At 54.2% G+C, this 18,466-nt stretch overlaps 1 protein-coding gene across 4 annotated transcripts in view; it reads right to left on the reverse strand.

Annotated features, from left to right (window-relative positions):
• The window catches only part of CASKIN2 (CASK interacting protein 2), a 31,134-nt gene extending 27,972 nt beyond the window's left edge, over window positions 1-3,162 (reverse strand). For all 4 annotated transcript variants that reach the window (XM_063176107.1, XM_063176108.1, XM_063176104.1 and 1 more), the window contains exon 1: window positions 2,457-3,162. In XM_063176107.1, the coding sequence (XP_063032177.1) occupies window positions 2,457-2,550 (94 nt within the window). In that variant the 5' untranslated portion in view covers window positions 2,551-3,162. The remainder of the gene's footprint in view (window positions 1-2,456) is intronic.
• Between the last annotated feature and the right edge of the window lie 15,304 nt (window positions 3,163-18,466).

The raw sequence follows: 18,466 nt of genomic DNA on the forward strand, positions 1-18,466 counted from the left end.
GGGGACACCCAAACTTTGCCGGGCACTGTCCAGCTCCAGAAGATCCCTGGCCAGAGGGGCTCTGCCTGTCACCTCCCCCGGGAGCCCCAGCCCCTCGCTGCTGGCCCTGGCGCATTGTTGGCGAGGGCAGCCGCCCAGGGACGTGATTGATCGCGGGGGAGAGAGGCCAAAGCCGTGATGGGTCGTTTAACAATTTCAATTAAACTCTGCAACGCTCCCGAGGCAGAGGGGAGGGGAGAGGGAGAAGGAAAATAAAAAGCGGGATGTTTCCATTGCCAGGGAGCCTCAGCAAAGCGCGGCTGGCCCGGCAGGAGCAGCCTGGCTCTCCCAGACCAGAACCCCCTCCCTGGCTGCAGGAGTGACCACGGCGTCGCGCCGTCCCCTTCCCGCAGGCAGGACAGCTGCCCTCGCCTGCCCTTTCCCTCCTGGCTCCTGCCCCCAAAAATCCCGTCCCTGCCCGCCCCGGCACCTCGGAACGAGAGGTGCTGTGACCCACTTGTGCGGGGAGAGGCTGCGCACGGAGAATATTAAACGTGTCCCTGAAGTTCCCGCTGCCGGGACTGGCGCTTGGATTCTGCTTACGTGCGGTGACTTTTTTAGGCACAGGAAGCCCCAGAGGGCTGATCACAGCGATCGAGCTCCCAATCCACTGAGACAGCAGAAGGACTCTTAGAGGGATTTAAAAAAATATATAATAAAAAAAAATAAAAATCAGCATCTCAGCCTGTCATATGGAAAAGGCACTTTAATGAGCAGCAAAGGCAGCAAATGCTTGGCTCACATGGCATCGGTGAGAAGAGGGAAAGGGAACCATAAGGGACGGGGAGAAGCGGTGCCCTCCATGCCAGGGATGAGCCTCCAGCACCAGGCAAGCCCCACAGCAGGTCAAGCACAGGAGCCCCACAGAGGGCTTGCAGCAGTGGCCTTGGAGGGGTCAGGGGTTTTTGGCCCCTCGTTATAAAGGAATCAAATGAAAACAAGCCGAGGGAGCTGCTGATGCCGCTGCGGCGGGGGAGTTAAACACACACGTTCACGTGGGTGCCCCACGGCTGCAGGGAGGGGAAGACTCCAGAGAGAAAACAGACAGGATTGAACTGTGAGAGAGTTACTGGAGGGTACAGGAGAAAACAAGTGTGACTTCACCCCTCTGGGTGTGCAGGAGGAGGAGAGCCATGAGCATCCCAGCCTGCACACACTGCCTGGCCATGGGACACCAGATATGGGCACAGGGCTGCGTCAGCCAGCAGGACACTCATGTCCTGGCAATATTTATTGCCTTGGGGGTGTCCTTCAAGCCATCCACATGGACAGACTGCTCTTGTTCAGCTCAGGGACCCTGTACAGGCACAGTCCCTGAGCAGTAGAGGCAATAGCACCCAGTACCTTCACCCAGGGAAGGGGCACTAGATGCCCCTGTTCTGGGGAGGATGTGGCTCCCAGCCCTTCTGAAAGCCCAGCAGTTGAGATTTGCAAAGTTCTGGCCCAGTCAAAGCTTTCCAGTAGATGACCCAGGCGAGTTGATCCCGTCCTCACGTTTATAATCCTCAGCCTAACTCGGGTTTCTTCGTGCCAGTCTCTCCGCTCTGAGCTGCTCCTAAGAAGCCTCCTCCTGCCTGAGTTTCCTCTCTCCCTCCTCCGGACAGCTTACTCCCCTTCAGCTTTCCCACCCACCCCCATGAGACCCCCCACGATGAGCAGCAGCTTTGGCAGAGGTATCCACACTCCCCCAGCCCGGGCAGCCAGGGTGCACCTTCCCCCAGCCAGACATGGCATCGAGAGCCTTTTTATTTACTTTTCCCAGTTTCCTTCTCTTGGTCTGTCAGGAGAAACGACCAGGAGCTCAGCTCTATACACAGGCTCCGTGGCAGTGGCCAGGATCTCATCCATCTTTCCACCCTCCCCATCTCCTCCAGATGCTGTGCAGCATCTGCAGGACCCCGGTGCCCTTGGGGACCCCCCCCGAGCCCTCTGCTCACTCCAAGCTCTGCTTGCTGCTGACCTTTCTGAGAGCACAGGCAAGAAAACAGCCCTGCTGAAGGGTTAAACATTACCAGACTGAAATTCAAGGCTTGACGATTGGTTCCAGTCGACTGGCTGGGATGATAATTTTTCACAAGATAAATACGGCTGGGAGTGAGCAGCAGCCGCTAAAGACCCTTTGTAGCAGCGTCCCCCCAAAGCGGTTCACTTCCCCCTGCCACGGCGGCTTCCCTTCACCCATCCCTGCTCAGTGGCCCACACTGCAGGGCCCCGGGCCCAAGGGGAACCCCAGCTGAGCTGTAGGATTGCTTACAGCCCAGTCATTCATCCACACGGGCTGTGCTTGCGCTCCCGCCTCCGGCCACAGCATAACTCCTGTGCCGGGGGTCAGAGCCAGCACTGAGACTCGCACCCCGGGACTGGCAGGAGTGCCCAGCCAGGGGGAGGGAGCCCAGGCTCTCTGCCCAGGTACTCACTGCTCTTGGACGCCTTGATCTTGGCCACCAGCTTCTGCACTCCAGGTACGTCCCCGTTCTTCACGGCCTGGATCAGCTCCTGCTCGCGCCCCATCGCAGGCAGGTGGGAGCAGCGGCAACGTAGAAACCCTCAGATCCCAGAGGTTTATAAAGCCATGGGAATAAGCCCCTAATTCCTCAAAACACACTTTGATGAGAGATGAAATCCAGGAAGAAAGACACTTTACAATCCCACAGGGCATAAAAACCAGAAGGAAGAAGTCTTTCTGTTAAGGGCAGAAGTCCCTTTCTGCATCAGGAGGAGCAGGACCCAGATGGCGTTTGGTTGGAGAACATGCAATCAGTTAAAACAAAAATTACTTCAGTGCTCGGGGACAGGCTCCCAGTAGCACAAGAGCTCTGTGAGACAAAGCCAGGCAGCTCGGGGCAGGGTGTCCAGCGCTGGCAGCATTGGGATGCCCTCAGCCTCTCACAGCACTCCTGGAGCCAGAGGTGGTGTGCTTTGCTCCCTTCAGCAGGCTCTGCTGCGTTGACGAGTCCCTAATTCATCCCAAAGGGATTACGGGCTCGTTGCCATCTGGAAGTTATAGATCCTCCCTCTCTGGTGCTCATTAGCCCCTTCGTTTCGGCATTCCTCTCGGTGACGGCACTGCAGGCACGCTGGGGAGCCCCGGCACGGCCGAGCCCCGGCACGGCAGCCCGGGACCTGCGGAGGGAAGAGCAGAGTCAGCCCCCAAAGGCCATTTACCTCCCGGCTCGGTCGCGACAGCTTTTGTATCCGTGCTGAAGAACGAATACTTTGACTATATTTAGTCCTGGAGGGACTTGGCTCATCCTTATGTTAAACGGAGAGGGAAAAACCTGTGGAGGAACCCTCCCGAGGGAGCGCCCCCGGAGCGGGACAGGACACAGCTCCTTCCCTGCCCTCCCGGGGCCAGACACACACCACGGCCTCCCCGAGGGCAGCACACGGGGCTCGGGGCACACATCTCCCCCTCTCCTTTCCCGGTGGCAGCACACAAGGAATGGAGCTGGGAAGGTTTAGCCAAATCTTTCTGCAGCCCATGGGAGCGGGGCAGCCTGCCTCGCGCTCTTCTCCTGCGCAAGGATAAACCCTCACCCTCCAAACTTCCCGGGACATGCCCTGGGAGCCAAGACACTTCCTCACCAGTTCAGGAGCTCTCTCTGGCCCCAGTGAGGAGCTGGGTGTAATTCAGCAAGACAGCTGTGCTCAGAACAGGATCAAAGCCATATCCTGGCCAGCCAGGGTACCCTGGAGAGGGCACAGGGTCCTGCAGCAGCAGCAGTTCACATGTCCCAGCCTGTGCTCCCACAGTGCACCCGGGCTGCCCAAACTGTGTGGCAAGAAAATCCCTCCTAGTTCAGGGCCGTGCATCTGGCAGGCTGCTCAGACACCGGGGAGCGTGCAGGAGAGCAGGGAGCACACACCGTGCCAGCTGCGAGGCTATCGCCAGATCACCCCACAGCTTCCCCTCTGCCCATCCAGAAGGGATCAGAACCAGCTGATGGCTCGGTGGAGTCTCCCTTCCTAGAGCGCTCGCCCTCCACAGTTTATGTAACAGCGGGTGTTGCTTCCTCCAAGCAATCGAGGTCACTGTTCAGAGCATGGAAATCACAGGCGAGACAAGGCAACAGTGACAGGTCCTGTTGGGGTGGGGGCAAAACCAGAAGGAGAATCCCATGGCACAGCATTGCCCAGCCGGGAGCTGCAGCTCCGCACAAACATGGAACCCTCACGGCTTCTCCGTGTTCCTGCACTCCCCAGGGTGCAGCAGCACAGGGCAGACGAAAAGATGATCCTCGGGTACTGCCTTGGCTTCTGGAACAAGGGGCTGTGTGATTCCCACACCAGGCTGGGGGTTCTCCCCCCACCCACACTCATTCAGCTGATGAATCCCTCGGCACCGAAGCTGGTTCCCCTCGGGGTCAGCTGCCACCTCCCCTCGTCCTGGGGCACCTGCACAAGCTTATCTACCTTACAACAAAGTTTCAGCCACTTGACTCACACTAACCTCTCGCTGCAAACAAATCCCCTCCCGAAGCCTCCTGTGTCCTCGCACCGACTTCAGAACTATTTCGTTTAACCCTGTGCACTGCATCCAACTCTGTGCTGCTGCTCAAGAGCGCTCACAAGAAGCGAACGTGAGGCGGCGAGACGACTTTGTATTTGAAAAGTCTGCCCGCTCTCTTGGAAAACAGCCCCGGTGCTGCTGCCTGGGCTCCCGGCACACGCGGGGCTCAGCGGGCAACTCGGAGGGACCGAGAGCTCCGAGTGCCGACCTGCACCTCCTCAGCCTCCCCGGAGAGGAGCAGCGAAGGTAAAATTCGAGAAACGCTCAAAGCTGGAAAAGCAACAGCAAAACATCCCTCCCACACGAGCAGAGCTGAGCCTGCAGCCCAGGAATCCACCTGGAGAACCAAAGTATCCCAAACATTCCCGCAGCCAACGGCAGCGCCGGGGGGAAAAAAGGAGGGAGAAGAGGGGGAAAAAACCCCAAACAAACCCAAACCAGTTACGTAAGTGGCGGAGGAAAGATGCAAAGGAGCTGCAGGCACCCGGCCGGGTCCCGAGGGGCGGTGGGGGCAGCGCGGTTCCCCCGGGAGGCTCCAGCCCCGCTCGGTGCCCGCCCGGCCGCGCCCCCGCCCCGAGACCCCCGCGCGGGGCGGCTCCTTCCCCCGGGAGCCCGGGGGGTTTCTGCCCCACCGAGGCCGGTTGTTCCGCGGCTCCTGGGGCGAGCGGCTCCGCCGGCCCCACTCACCTGGCGGCGCTCCCAGCCCGCCGCACCGGGGCGAACCGAACCGCGCCGGAGCGAACCGACGGCACCGCAGCGGAGCCGCCCGCGCCGTGCGGAGCCGCTCCGGAGCGCGGGGCAGCGAGCAGCGCCGAGCCCGGCCCGGCCCGGCCCGGCCCGGCCGCAACTTCCCGAGCCGCGCGGGGCGGGAGCGGGAGCGGGGCCGGTACCGGAGCGCAGCCGCGGGTCCCGGCTCGCAGGCGGCGCGGCACTCGGCAAAGTCCCGCTCGGGCCGGCCCCGTCCCGGCAGGAAATCCCTCCCCGGGCCGGCCTGATTGGAAAAGCCCGGCGGGTTGTGCGGCGGGGCCGGGCCGGGGCGGCTGTCACTCACCGTGATGCGGCGTCGAGCGGGGCAGGGGCCGCGCCGCCCATCCCGCCGCACCGGCACCGCTCCGCCCCCGCTCGGGGCTGCCCCGCGCTCCGGGGCCCCGGCTCGCTTTGAACGGGGTCCGGCTGGACGCGCAGCGCGGGCCTGGACCGGCGATGGGGAGCGGGACCGGCGCGGCACGCGACCGACCCGGTGCTCCGGGACCGGCGGGGTTCGGGACCGAGCTGGTGGGAGATTCCCCATTCCCGATGCAGGACCGAGCCGGTGGTTCGGGACCGGTTCCCTTGGGAATCCTCCATCGTCCTCAATCCAGCTCCGAGCCGGTGTTCTGGGCTGGCATCGTACGGGAGCGACCCAGTGCTTGATCCGGGATTGGTCCGGTGCTACAGGACGGGCCTGGGAGAGAGGTCCCCCATCGTGGATCCAGGAGCCACACGGTGCTCTGGGAACCAGCGCTCCCCCCTTTCAGCCCCTGCCCTCCCCCTCAGCCCTTTGCCCGGCCCCTTTGGCAGGGGGGCTGCATAATGCCACTGATGGCACCCGTGGGACCAAAATCCACCGATCCCCAGCTGTCCAAGCCCCAAATTAATCCTACTCTCACAAAGCACTAAAACCACCAAAATTCACCCATTTCTGCCAATCTTCAGCAGAAGCAGCAGAGGCAAGTGCTCCCTCGAGCACAGTTATTTTAAAACAAGAGATTGCCTAATAAAGCTGGACAGTTTTTTGTTGCATGATACCACTGGATTATCATCAACTAATCAGATTAAAAACACGCGGAGGCTTTGGTTTTATTCACTAAATGGCCAGCCCACGGCTCCCTGGGGGAGTTGCAATGATCCCACACCTCTTCAAACCAGGCCCCCGAGACATTTCACCAACTGATGGTTTCATGAGCAACCCCAATGAGGGGGATCCTTGGCAAGGAGGGGGGACTGACGTCTCCAGACACACCCTGTCTTTTCAGCTCGGGAATAAAGAGATTATTATGCACATCTAATTATAAATGTCAACATTTTATGGCTGCTATGCTGAAGCACGAAGCTCTAAGTAGCCCTGCTAGAAAGGGCTGTGAAGTGAAAGGTCTTGTTATTCCTCCTCTGAGTTTTTCCAGAGCTTGTAAAGTGCAGTGACATTTATAATAATCCCCTGAATTTATATGGCACCTTTAGTCCTTCTAAGGATCTTAATTAAGCTTTGCAGCTCCCTGAGCAGAGTAAACCCACTTTGCAAAAGAGAAGCCCAGGTCCTGTTTGGTACAAAATGTGTGTCCCATTTCAGGCAGGGGAAGGACTTTTTCACCCCAACGAGCTTCAGCACACGCTGTTACACCACAGTGAGGGCACAGCACCCTGACATCCCCAGCCAAGGGCTGTGCTGCTGCAGCCACACTCGCGTGGCTAAAGCTGGGTAATTCAAACTTTAATCTCAGGTGTCGCACAAGCCTTTTCAATGGAGGGTGTCATTGGAGGGGTTTACTAGAAATCAACAATTTCTAGTGCAGCCTTCAAACATTTAACCAGGTATTGGCAGTCCTGGCACGGCACCAGTGCCTTCCCTCGCTGGCCCTGCCTGCAGGGAGTGCTGCTGGGGGGAGCAGGCAGCAGCCCCATTTCCCCCCATGAATCCCAGCTTCCCAGCCACCCTTGAAGGTGGAACAGCTGGTTGGTGACACCAGCACAAAGAGCTGCCAGTGCCCTCAGCCGTGCCCACCTTGCAGAGCTGACAGACCCCCCATGACATTTATTCCCCTGTGCCTGCAGGTGTGACAGCATCGACTGAGTTCTGACTGCAGAGAAAATCCTTTAACAATTCACCCCCTTGTATGCACCAGTTCAAGATGTTTTAGAGTCTGGGGGGGTTTCAAGGTGCAGGCACGGTTGTGTGGCAGCTCTGCCCGCAGCCTCTGCAGAGAGGTGCCCAAGGCAGCGCTGACTTGTGTTCCCCACTTTGGGAGAGGGGCTGGGGGCTCCAGCCGGGCCGGGCTGCTCAGCCCTGCGGGGCCCCGGCTCCTCTTGCAGCTCCTCAGGTCGATGTTGCCATCTAGAGGTCCCTGCTACGGCGATCGTCTCCTTGTAAAGTACTGGGAAGGAGGTTGTTGGGGTTTTTTCAAATTCAGTGCAGCAATTCAAAGCAGTTTTATTAGGCTAGCCCATGTCTTGGGTGGCTGCAGCTCATCCTGGCTTGTCTCACAGCCCCTGCAGCTGTGCAAACCCTTCCTCTCTACTCTGGCATTATTTTGAGATGGGGCAAAACACTCAAAGCTGTGCATTTGCTGCCTGGCATGGAAGCAGCCACACTGGCAGAAGCAATACACGCAGTGGTGTCCACAGCAGCTTCATGGCCAGCGCTGGCTCCAGGTGAGGCTGTGATAAACACAGCTCCAAATTTTGGAGTGCAAGACTCCCAGTCCCAAATCTCACCCATGAAAACCAAACTTGGAAGTTCGTGGCCATTTCACCCTCTCTGCATGGGCAGGAGGTCTGCAAAGGCCCATACCAGACATCCAAAACATTTAAAGGATGTTATGAACCAGCTGGATGGAAATACACTTCTCCCCTTTCAGCAGTGGCTCAGGCTTCTCTTTCTCTTTTCCTTTTTAAAAAACCAGTGCTGGTTTTTAAAAGTGTGCCCACCTTGACCCCAGGCCTTGCTGCAATCCCAGGGCTGCATCTCAGACAAGGGAGCAAGGGCAGTTTGGTGCCCATGGCAAGGGTCCATTCCCTGGATGGGTGTGCAGACAGCACTGCCCAAACACTCCCAGTTCAGGGTCAGCACAGGGCTGGTGTCTGGCACCTGCACAAGGGCAGCACCACCATGGCCACAGAGGCTGTGTGGCACCACAGGATCTGTCCTGCAGGGAGCAGGATGCAGGCTGAGGATGAAGCAGGGCGAGGAAGGGCCTCTCCTGCACCAAATCAGGCCATGCCAGAAAGCAGGTTATTGCCCAGATTTAAAGCCACCCACAGGAGCCCTTTCTGCAGCTCCTGACATTTATTCACACATCACCTGGCTCCCTGAGCACTGAGGGGTGATGGGTGCCCCACTGCTGGGCTTTGCTCGTGTCCTTAAGCAGCCCAGCAAGTCTCAGTCTCATTCCTGATCTCAGAAGTCACATCCTGTCCCCATGGAGCCTTTCCTGCACAGGGATCCATCTCCTCCCACATTTCATCCAGGCCAGGCATTTCCCACCCTGCTCAGCACTCCCCCTCGCAGGCGCCAGTGTGAAGGGCAAAGTGAGAGCAGGACAGAGGATCTGCACACAAAGGTGCTTACGTGGGTATTTACTCCACTGCCTCTTACACACCCTCCTGGCAAGAGCTGCTGCTGGAAGCAGTCCAAGGAGATGAATTAGGGAGCTTGATCAAGAGAGAGATGCACTGCCCACAAGGAGGAGGAAGAGGATCACAGCTCCCTCCCAGGGACCAGGCTCTGGCAGGCAGAGCTTTGGGCTGGTTTGGCCCCAGACACCTCCTGCCACGCCACAGCACAGGAGGGTTCAATGCCAGGATGCATCCCAGACCCAAGCCAGAACTTGGACACAGCTCCATGAACTCATGCCCTGTGAAAGTGAACATCAGCCTTAGTGTGAAATGCAGCAGCGACTGCCCTTAGCAGAGCTGGTGGGACCTGCTGGTGGCAAAGAGCTACAGAAACCCACCCAGAGTCAGCTCTCAGACAGGTAGCAGGGCTTGGTGGGTTAGGAAGCTCTGCTCTGGTAGTATCTTTTGCAACAAATAGTTTCCCCCCACAGAAGTAATCAGGTCACCAACACCTTGCTGGCAGTCCAGCTCTGAGCTCCCTTGAAAAGCAGCTCCTCGGCCCTGGCTGGAAGACGTGTAAGCCAGGAGTTACAGCCTGCACCAGCCCCTGCCCTGGCACAGCAACCCCAAATCCTGCCCCTGAATCCCTGTGGGAACTTGGGCAGGTGCTGGCATGGGGCTCCTTCCCACGTGCCAGCTCCTGGCTCCCGCTGGACTCACCCCTCCAGGTACACGTGAGCTGCTGCTCGCACTGTCCTCCTCGCCCTGCCTTCCTCTTCTTGTCCCCCTCCAGCCTCCCTGTGCTGACAGTCACTTCTTTCTGCTCTTGTGCCTTTCTTTTCTCTCTGTCTCCCTTGCTTAGTCCCTTACTCAGGAAATTAAAGATAATCCTCTCTTTTTTTTGCAGCCGGATTCCCTGTTTAACATTCGCTGCATGTGCTTGCACTGATTCAAAATGGGATTAGACTTTCTGTTGCTTTGATGTCATTTGGGCTTTGCACTTAAGGCAGAAGGGGGAAAGAAAATGTCTATTAACAAACCTCTTGGATTCTACCCACCCACTTGCATCCATCCTGGAAATGAAGGTCAGGCACATTTACCTGCAGAAACTGAGCCCCTTCTAGGATTGATGTGGGGGGAATAAACCAGCTCACAACTGCAGCACTGCACTCACAGCCTGTGGACCTTATTCCCTGGAAACACCCAAATTTCGCTCTGGCTCCGTTATCATCCAGCTGCGTGGAGGCTGAATGGCTCCCATGAGGAGGGAGGTGTCATTAATCATCAGAAAACCACAACTCGTTGGCTGTCAGTGGATACTGCAGCCTCCAGCTGCCGTGCAGCAGGAGCGCGCGGGCCACCGGCATCGCTCCAAGGGATCGGGGCTGGGAATGCCCGCAGGAATGCCCCGAGCTGCTCCTGAGCTGCTGCTGCAGGGTGCCTGTGCTGCAAATCCACGTCCTGGGCCGTGACATTTGTGCAGAGGCACGGTCCATAACTTTCCAGGGTATTTCCCTCTGCTTCCTCGGGCCTGAACTTCTCCCCCTTTGGAAGATAAGGGTTTGGGGTTGTTCTTACTGCTGGTCCTTCCAACGCCAGTATGAAGCAGATGAAGAACATTTTTCTCACGTTGACTGAAAACATTTTGCTTTGCTTCCAAGACACCACTCCTCAAATCCGTGATGTCCAAAGTGGCACAGTTCACACACAGCTGGAACAAAATCTCACACCAGAAAAGAGCCTTTCACAAGGGATTCTGCAGAGCCATGGCCAGGGCTGGGACATGACAGTGGATCCTATTCCTGCTTATCCAGGAGAGTCCATGGTCTCCAGAGACTCACTCACAGGTGGCTTCTGCTGCCTGATGCTCCTTTTCCATTCCCACCAGAGCTTCCCTTCACAGGCAGCTGTGTCTCCTCTGGGTAACAGGCAGATCTGGGGGCTGCATAACTGGAGATGTTCCAATGTCCCTGAAACCATCCCAGGACCTTCTGCACGTTGTTTAGAAGAGCAGAGCAGCTCCATGGATGAGCACAATCCAGCCATGACCAGAACACATCTCACAGCCCTGAGCCCCTAGGGAGGAGGGCTCAGCCAGCACCAGCAGAGCAGAATGGGGGACACACCTGGGCAATGCTGGGGCTCTGGCAGCTGTGATCCCTGTCACCCACACCACATTGCTGTGCTGCAGCCCTGACTGGCACTGCCACCATGCTGGGCTTCCTTCAGGACTGCCCAGGGACTCAGGACATGCTTCTGCCAACAGCACAGTGTCTAATCCATTTTGCCTGGTGCACACTCACAGACTTGATTAATGTCTGCAATGAGCTCCATCCATCATCAGGGAGTAAAGGAGATTAAGTGTGCAGCACGCCTGCCTTGCGTTGATCCCATTCTCCAGGCCTCCTGATTAATGCCGAGGCCGCCTTATCTGCCAGGCCAGGAAACACGAGGATCCGGTTTGCCTGGGGATGGAGGGAAGCTGTGGGAGCTCGGGAGCAGACAGGGCAGTGCCAGCAGAGCCACAGCTCACTCTGCCATCAGGGCCATGCTGCTCCCCACGCTGCCAGCCCTGCTCTCCATCCCCTCTGCTCCTCTCCTCCTCCTCCTGGCCCTTCCCAGCCATGCTGACGGGAAGGAGAGCAGCAATCGGAGCGCTGATGCATCCACGCAGGAATGCATGGAAACCAAAGTCTGGGGCTCCATTTTCCCTCGATGGGCCAGCAGGGAAGATGTCATTCCCCATCCATAGAGGGAATTCAGATGAGTTGATTTGGAGGCCTGGAATAACCCAGGCAAATCCCGTGCTGGGGTGGGGGCGAGGCTGCAGCTGACCAGGCCGAGCCCTTCCCGGGAGGATGTGTGTGTTTAGTGGATGTGGGGAATTAGCGGTGCCATCTGGATGGGCTCCAGCTCCTGCCCCTGGCTCGCTGCTGATGCTTCATTAACAGCTCCCTCCTTTCAGCTCCGTCTCCTCGGCTTCTGCTGTGATCAGCTGGGCTGGAGTTTTGTTGTCTTGGGTTTTTTCCAAGTGGAAATTATTTCTCATTTCTTTTAACAATCAGGACGGAGAGAAAGAGACAGGAGAGGAAGGAATTGCTAGGAGATGAAAGGGCAGGATTAAGGACACGGCTTTCACTTTGTTATCCCGCTAGTGTGGCTAAGAAATTCCTTTCAGAAGAAGACTTTAATTAACTATGATTTCTGATGGGACTAAATCCTGAACCTAGAGATAGGTCTGGCTTCTTGGGTCTGCTGACAACCTCAGCTGCAACCTCAGCAGCCCAGATCTGTACACACACACACATGGTGTTACACAAAACTTAGCACATTTAAAATTGCTTTGCAAAGGCACCGACTGCCACCCCAGTCTGGAAAATAAGGATCAGAGGAAAACACCCCAGGCATTAGCAGGCCACTGTGCACGGGGCCAGTGGAAAGATGATCTGAGTGCACTGAACCATGGGGCTACGGTGGCTCAGGATGTGGGAAGGGGCCTTTGCACAGAGTAATAACCCAGGGCAGGAGGCAGTAGAAATATCTCTGTTGCCTTCCAGACCAACAGCCCTTCTCACACAACAGGAAAAATCAGAGGGAGAGGAGAGAAAGATACCCAGTGGCAAACTGGGACATTTAGAAAGCATTGCAGTGATGTATTTGCATCTTCCACTGCTGCAAAACCTCCAGGAACTGAGTCAATCAAAAATAACATTTGGGGCTGATTTTATCCAGATGAACTCTCTCCAAGTATTTTAAGGCAACCAGCAAAATGGCCAGCTTCTGCTTGTTTAACCCTTCTCCTGGAACCTGCTCTGATTCTGAAAGAATGCACCATTGAAGAAAGCATCTTTTCTGTGAGCCTGACCTGCAGAACTGGATGTGGTACCAGGCCTGTCATCCCCAGCATCACCCTGGTCACCTCCCTGTGCCCTTACTCTGTCCTGACTCATTCAGTGTTCCTGCAGCTCAACTTTCTGGACAGATCTGGACATGAAAGATAAAGAATCCATGCAGGTTTCCAGAGGAAGCCTCACCTCCAGTTTACACAACAACTCCTGCCAGGGAGACATCTCAGCAGGTCCCTCTGAGAACCACATTTACCTTTTTCTAAGCCATGTTAAACAGGGAGCTCACACTGAACCCACATCCTGCTCCTCTCCCATCTTTCCAGCTAATGAACTCCCAGCTGATAACAAATGCTGGCTGCTGCTGCTGGAGCATCTGCCTCTGCTCGTGTTTAACAGCCCAAGAGGCAAAGAGCTTTACTGATTATTGTTTTCATAAGTGAGCATCATTTCACTTTTTCATTATCATTTTAAAAGGTTCCCACCTCTTCCACTGCCCTGAGCCACTGCCTCCAAGCCCAGCAGATGCCACTGTGCCCTGCAGTAGCACAGGGAACATATGGTTGTTTTCCCTGGGGGGAAGTGGAGAGGAAAGGAACATCTGGCTGCTCCAGCAACCCAGCAGCTGAGGTGAGCAGAGCTTTTCCTGCAGGGGCCTGCAGGTTTGTGTCAGGAGGGTTTCCCATCCCATGCTACCACTGCTAACAGCCCCCTTGACACAAGGCTTCCGTCTCACTTGGGATTTAATGCCTTATTAATTTTACAGATTTTGTGCTTGTTCACATCTTCTGCAAACTAAAAATTTCCTGTGACATGCTGTATCAAATGTTTTACTGGACTTCAGGTAGATTTAAAAAAACAACTATTACTGCTTTCTTCCCCCCCCTGCCCCTTCTCAGGACTAGGTAGCAGGATTGCAGTCTCTGGTTATAAAACATCACTTTTTTATTAGCTCTGTCACAAATCCTTACACTTGGATTTGCAATTTCATGTGACAGCTCTTTCCAGACTTTGAATGGAGTTTATCTCGTTTCCCTGACTTGAACCTCTCAGGATTTTCCCTTTTGCTTCATCTTGGATCTGTAATTTCCATTTCCATTTCCAAGCTTAACAACATCCTAATTCTCATTGAAAAGAACGATGGCACAGCACTCATTTTGGGTTGGGCAGACACCAATTCTTGATCATCAACCCTCCACATCAAGCCTCCTGTTCTGTCTCCTCTTGAGCTCCATGAACAGTTATCCACAAGCCACAGACCCAAGCCAAAACTTTCTTCCCCTCAGTTCAGACTCAGGAGGAATTCAGGTTCCAGCTGCCTTCTCCTTGTGCTAATGCCTGCTCTTGTGAAAGGGAATCACTGACTAACAACAAATACATACCCTGAGGCAGGATTTGTCTCCCTGAGGGCTCCTGGCTGTTCCTGTCCAACGTCAAGAAGTGCTGGCAGCTTCTTATCTCTGACAAGGACACGGGGATCTGCCCATTTCACCAAGCCCACATCCACATCCCTGACCTCAGCACATGGGCTGACCCTGCCCTGGAGCCCCACAGCCTCTCACAGGGCAAGTCCTGCTTAGCCCCTTGTTATTTTTGGCTGTGCCTTTGTCTCTGGGATCCTCTAACCTTTAGCAATGAAAACAAAACCACAGAAGGTGCTGCCCTGGCCTTTGGCTCGCTGAGAGCAGTGGAATGGGCAAAGGCTGAGGGCTTAAACCTCAAATTAGCAGTGTGGGACTGGAATGAGCAAGGCAGCTTGGACCTGTCATTTCAAGGGCAGGAACCAGGAGGGAGAGAGGAGGTCATCATCTGGTTTCAGATAAATGCCCACTTTGTGTTAACTAATTAGAAATCCAGCACAGATAACAGAAGAGCTTAGGTGACCATTTAGCTGAAGAATTCCTGTAAAGCCACATATGGCTATTTAGCAGCTGAGAAAGAGAATTCACCTGCTGCTTTCATTAGAGATGCTCATGTCTAAGAGAAAGCAGAGCCTGGGAGTTGGGAAATCAGGAGTTTGCTCATGGCTCAGGCTCCTTGTTCATTAATAGCAGCTCAGGGCAGAGCTGAATCACACTGTAGCACCGACCTGAATCAAGTAAGGCACCAAGGCAACATCAGCTTCTTTCCAACCTGCCAGACCATACATACAGCTGTGCACATCTGGATCAATGACAGCAGCACCTGAGTCACCACCAAGCTGCTTTCACAAACCTACTCCTCCAAACATTTGAGTTTTCTGTGTTTAGTTTTTTAATCAGATCATTTCATTCAGTACACATCCCTCTGTGAAGATAAAAAAGTTGTGCTGAGATAGACATTGCAGGAGGAGGGATAAGATGCTGCCTAAACCAGGGCTGTTGTGGAGAGAATTACTGTCAATTTTTGACCTCAAGCTCAGCATGTGGCTTTAGGGAAATTGTTTAAGTTTGCTATCACTTCTCATCTACAGGGAAGGAAGATGTTATGTGGCAAAGACCCACTTTCATCAAACGAGATAAAATGAAGCAGCAGTTGGAAACTGTTTTATCAATCTTGCCTGGAAAGAAGGGAGACTGATGTGCAGCTATCAGACAAAGACAGCACTCAGTCAGCATGGATGATGCACCATGTCTAACACATCCTGAGTGAGATCATCCCTACCCCTAAGGCCACTACAAGGACAAAACTTCACCTATTAGGCTACTTGGTCAATATAATCACAGTCAAAGAGCTAAGCAATAAAATTGCAGAGGCCCATTCTGTAAGTCTGGAGTCGTGAGTAAGGAGAGCAGTGAGTTAGAGGGGAGGGTTTGCAACCTGGCTCTTAGGAAAGGCTTCTCTCTCCAGAGTGCAAATCAGAGCAGCGGCCAGGTGCTAAATAAATATTTAGCAAATGAGAAGGTCTCCATTTAATGAGAAATTATTTGGTGAAACCAGCTGGGGAGATGGTTTCAGTAGCACGGTAACAGAAGCCGGCGCTGCTCTCTGCCCCATGGGACGCTGCGGTTCCACTCGTGTTGCGTAAGTCAGGATCTCCAGCTGGGACAGGCACAGGAAATATAACTCATTACTGAAATGCAAGAGCCTTCCAGGGTTAAACCGCTGTTAGACCAGCCAGATTCATTCCCCGGTTGCAGAATTTGCCCAGCAGCAGCTTTGGATGATTACTATCTTTCTTCATAACAGCAATGTTGCAGACAGGATGGTCTAAGTGTAGTGGTGATGCCAAGTTTGTAGGAAGAAGTAATTTTTCTTTCTTTTATGTTCAAGGGTTGAGCTCCATTTCCTCACTTTTATCTACATCATTAGGCTGTCGAGATGGCAGTTCCCTGTCTAAATGTTAATTACTATATCTCTCTCTTAAGAGGTGTTTTCAAGGGGTTAGTGCCTCAATCTTCCTTGTAATTACCTGCAGTGGTTAGCACAACTCATCGGCTGTATCCCAAGGTCCCCTGAGAGCTCATCCCTGCTGCAGTTTCCAGCAGATGAACACTCACAGAACCAGTCCTTCAGAGAGCTGCTGTCTCCAAGTGTTCAGGCAGATAATGAGCCGATTACTGAGCTGCTCCTGCTGCCCACGGCGAGCTCTGCGCACACACAGGCTGCGCATCGCCACTCGCTGCAGTTCCGATTCCTCCCGTCTCTCTACCCCTCCAAACTTGGCAAAACTCTGCACAACCAGTCCCTCCCCAGGGCAAGAACGTCCAGATTATTGACAGAGTGAAAAAAAGGGAAAAACAAACCTTGTCAAAGCCTGAATGTAAAAGCCCAGTAATGAAACAGTGACACAGAAATGGTGGTGAGGCAGATCTCAGACGCTGAGCATGGCTTTGTCGTGTCAGGGACAGAGCTGCTGTGGGTTTTTATGCCTCTACAGCTGAGAAGAAGGAATTACAGCAGCCTCATGTGTGAGGCTTTTCTAAGTGAACAGCAATAGCTGAGATTGCAAAGTAAAACTAAATGTGTGCTTTGGAACAACTGCTATATTTAAATGTCAGATTCTTTCTTTGAAAGCTATAAGATACCACATTCCTCTCCAGGGAAAGTGAGTAGGAGCCTGTCTATGCAGGGAAAATATTTGCAATAGCAACTGCCTACCAGTTTCCTATGCAAATCCTCCTAATCCATACTTCAAGCCTGCATAAAACTAAATTATCTGAAGGCACTCTGCAGAGGACAGCACTCTGTTCACAACACTCCAACACCCACACACAAACCAGTGCTTGCTTTGCAGCAGTAACCCCATACAGATGAACACTTACATTCATCCAAGATGTGAAGGAAACAGTTTTTAAAGAAAGTATTAACTGAGAAACACCACTTTTCAACAAGTTGTACATGTTCAAAACTTACCACAGATACCTGCCATGGAAAAAACCTCACAGGCAAATCACTGACTGAGGCAACTCCAGAGACTCAACAAAAACCTTACAGCAGAGCAGATGAATTGGCCTCATCCTGTCTCAGATTTCTAAGAGCTTCAATGCCAGGGCAAAATGTGCACCAGGTTTCTGTCTGCTGCTGGTCCACGAGAGGACAACCTAATAATGATGAACTCCTTTGGGTTACACAAAAATGGCCCATACTGAAACTGCTGCTGCCAAATCTGCCTGGGATTGCTGCTCTGTGTGTGCTGGGCCTCCCTTTTACAGGTACAGATTGATTCCTACAGAATTATGAAGCTGCAAAAAATTTCTCCTGCAGTTGATTCTACCCTTTGCAACTACTGAAAGAAAGAGACAGAAACAAGGGAGATTTCCAGGCAGACATATGTCATTGTTATAAAGCAAACCATATCCACTGCACTGTGCTCTGCCACAGAGAAAACCCTGCCTGTTGCTGCTCACAGGCAGAAGGATTTCTCTCAGGCTTCTGACATGATACCATGGGGTTTTTTTCAGCCCAGGAAGTGCTCTGAGGTACAGAACGATCTGTTTGCCTTGGTAACATGTGGTTTATCAAACTGTAACGGAGGAATCCATCTCATGTATAAACAGTGGCCAGGAGCACAAGGCAATCATCAGCTCAAAGCCACAGAAAAGCACAGGCTACAGCTCTGGCAAGGCAAAGAAAAGGAATAAAGCAGTTTCTCAAAACCCAAGGGAGTCCTTTCCTAGTATTTTTAAGGCAAATAGAAGACAAAATCTGAGCTAGCAACAGAGCTAATTTCTGGAGCTAGGAAGCAAATGAGCTGTGGCAAGTAGCAGAACAGCAGAAAACAGCAGAGAATTAATTACAAGTGAAGTGTCTCAGGTTAGAATTGTAGTTAGAGGCATCAGAGGGTGAAAGCAACAGTTTTCAGCGGATAATTTGCTTCCTTAACATCCTTCAGCCCCAGTGGGGCTGTGCCTATGGCTCGGGGACGAAAAGTGCATGTGTCTGTAAAGAGAAAAATACACACTGAAGGCAGATCAGAACTACTTAAAAAATAATAATAATAAATTTGGTACTCCTGCTGGGGCCGGCGAGCGCAGGCTGCTGGGTGCGGAGGGCGCAGGTCGGTGCCCTCGGGTGTGATGTGCGGGGGCACTGCCCGGCCCCGGTGCCGGCCCCGCGTTCCCTCCCACCGGCAGCGGCGAGGGACGCTCGCCCCCGGCGTGTGTGCCCGAGTCAGCTGCTCCTGATGTCAGAGCCGGCTCCGAGCGCAGCCCGGCTCAGCCGCCGCTCGCCGGCTCTGGCAGGCAGGCAGGGAGGAAGGGCTCCCTCCTCCTCCTCCTCCTCCCGCGGGGGACAGCGCGGCCCGTCCCAACGCGGGGAACTTGCCCAACTTTCCCCGTGC

This window comes from Melospiza melodia, chromosome 24 (genome assembly GCF_035770615.1).
Source record: "Melospiza melodia melodia isolate bMelMel2 chromosome 24, bMelMel2.pri, whole genome shotgun sequence".
NCBI classification, from domain to species: Eukaryota; Metazoa; Chordata; class Aves; order Passeriformes; family Passerellidae; genus Melospiza; species Melospiza melodia.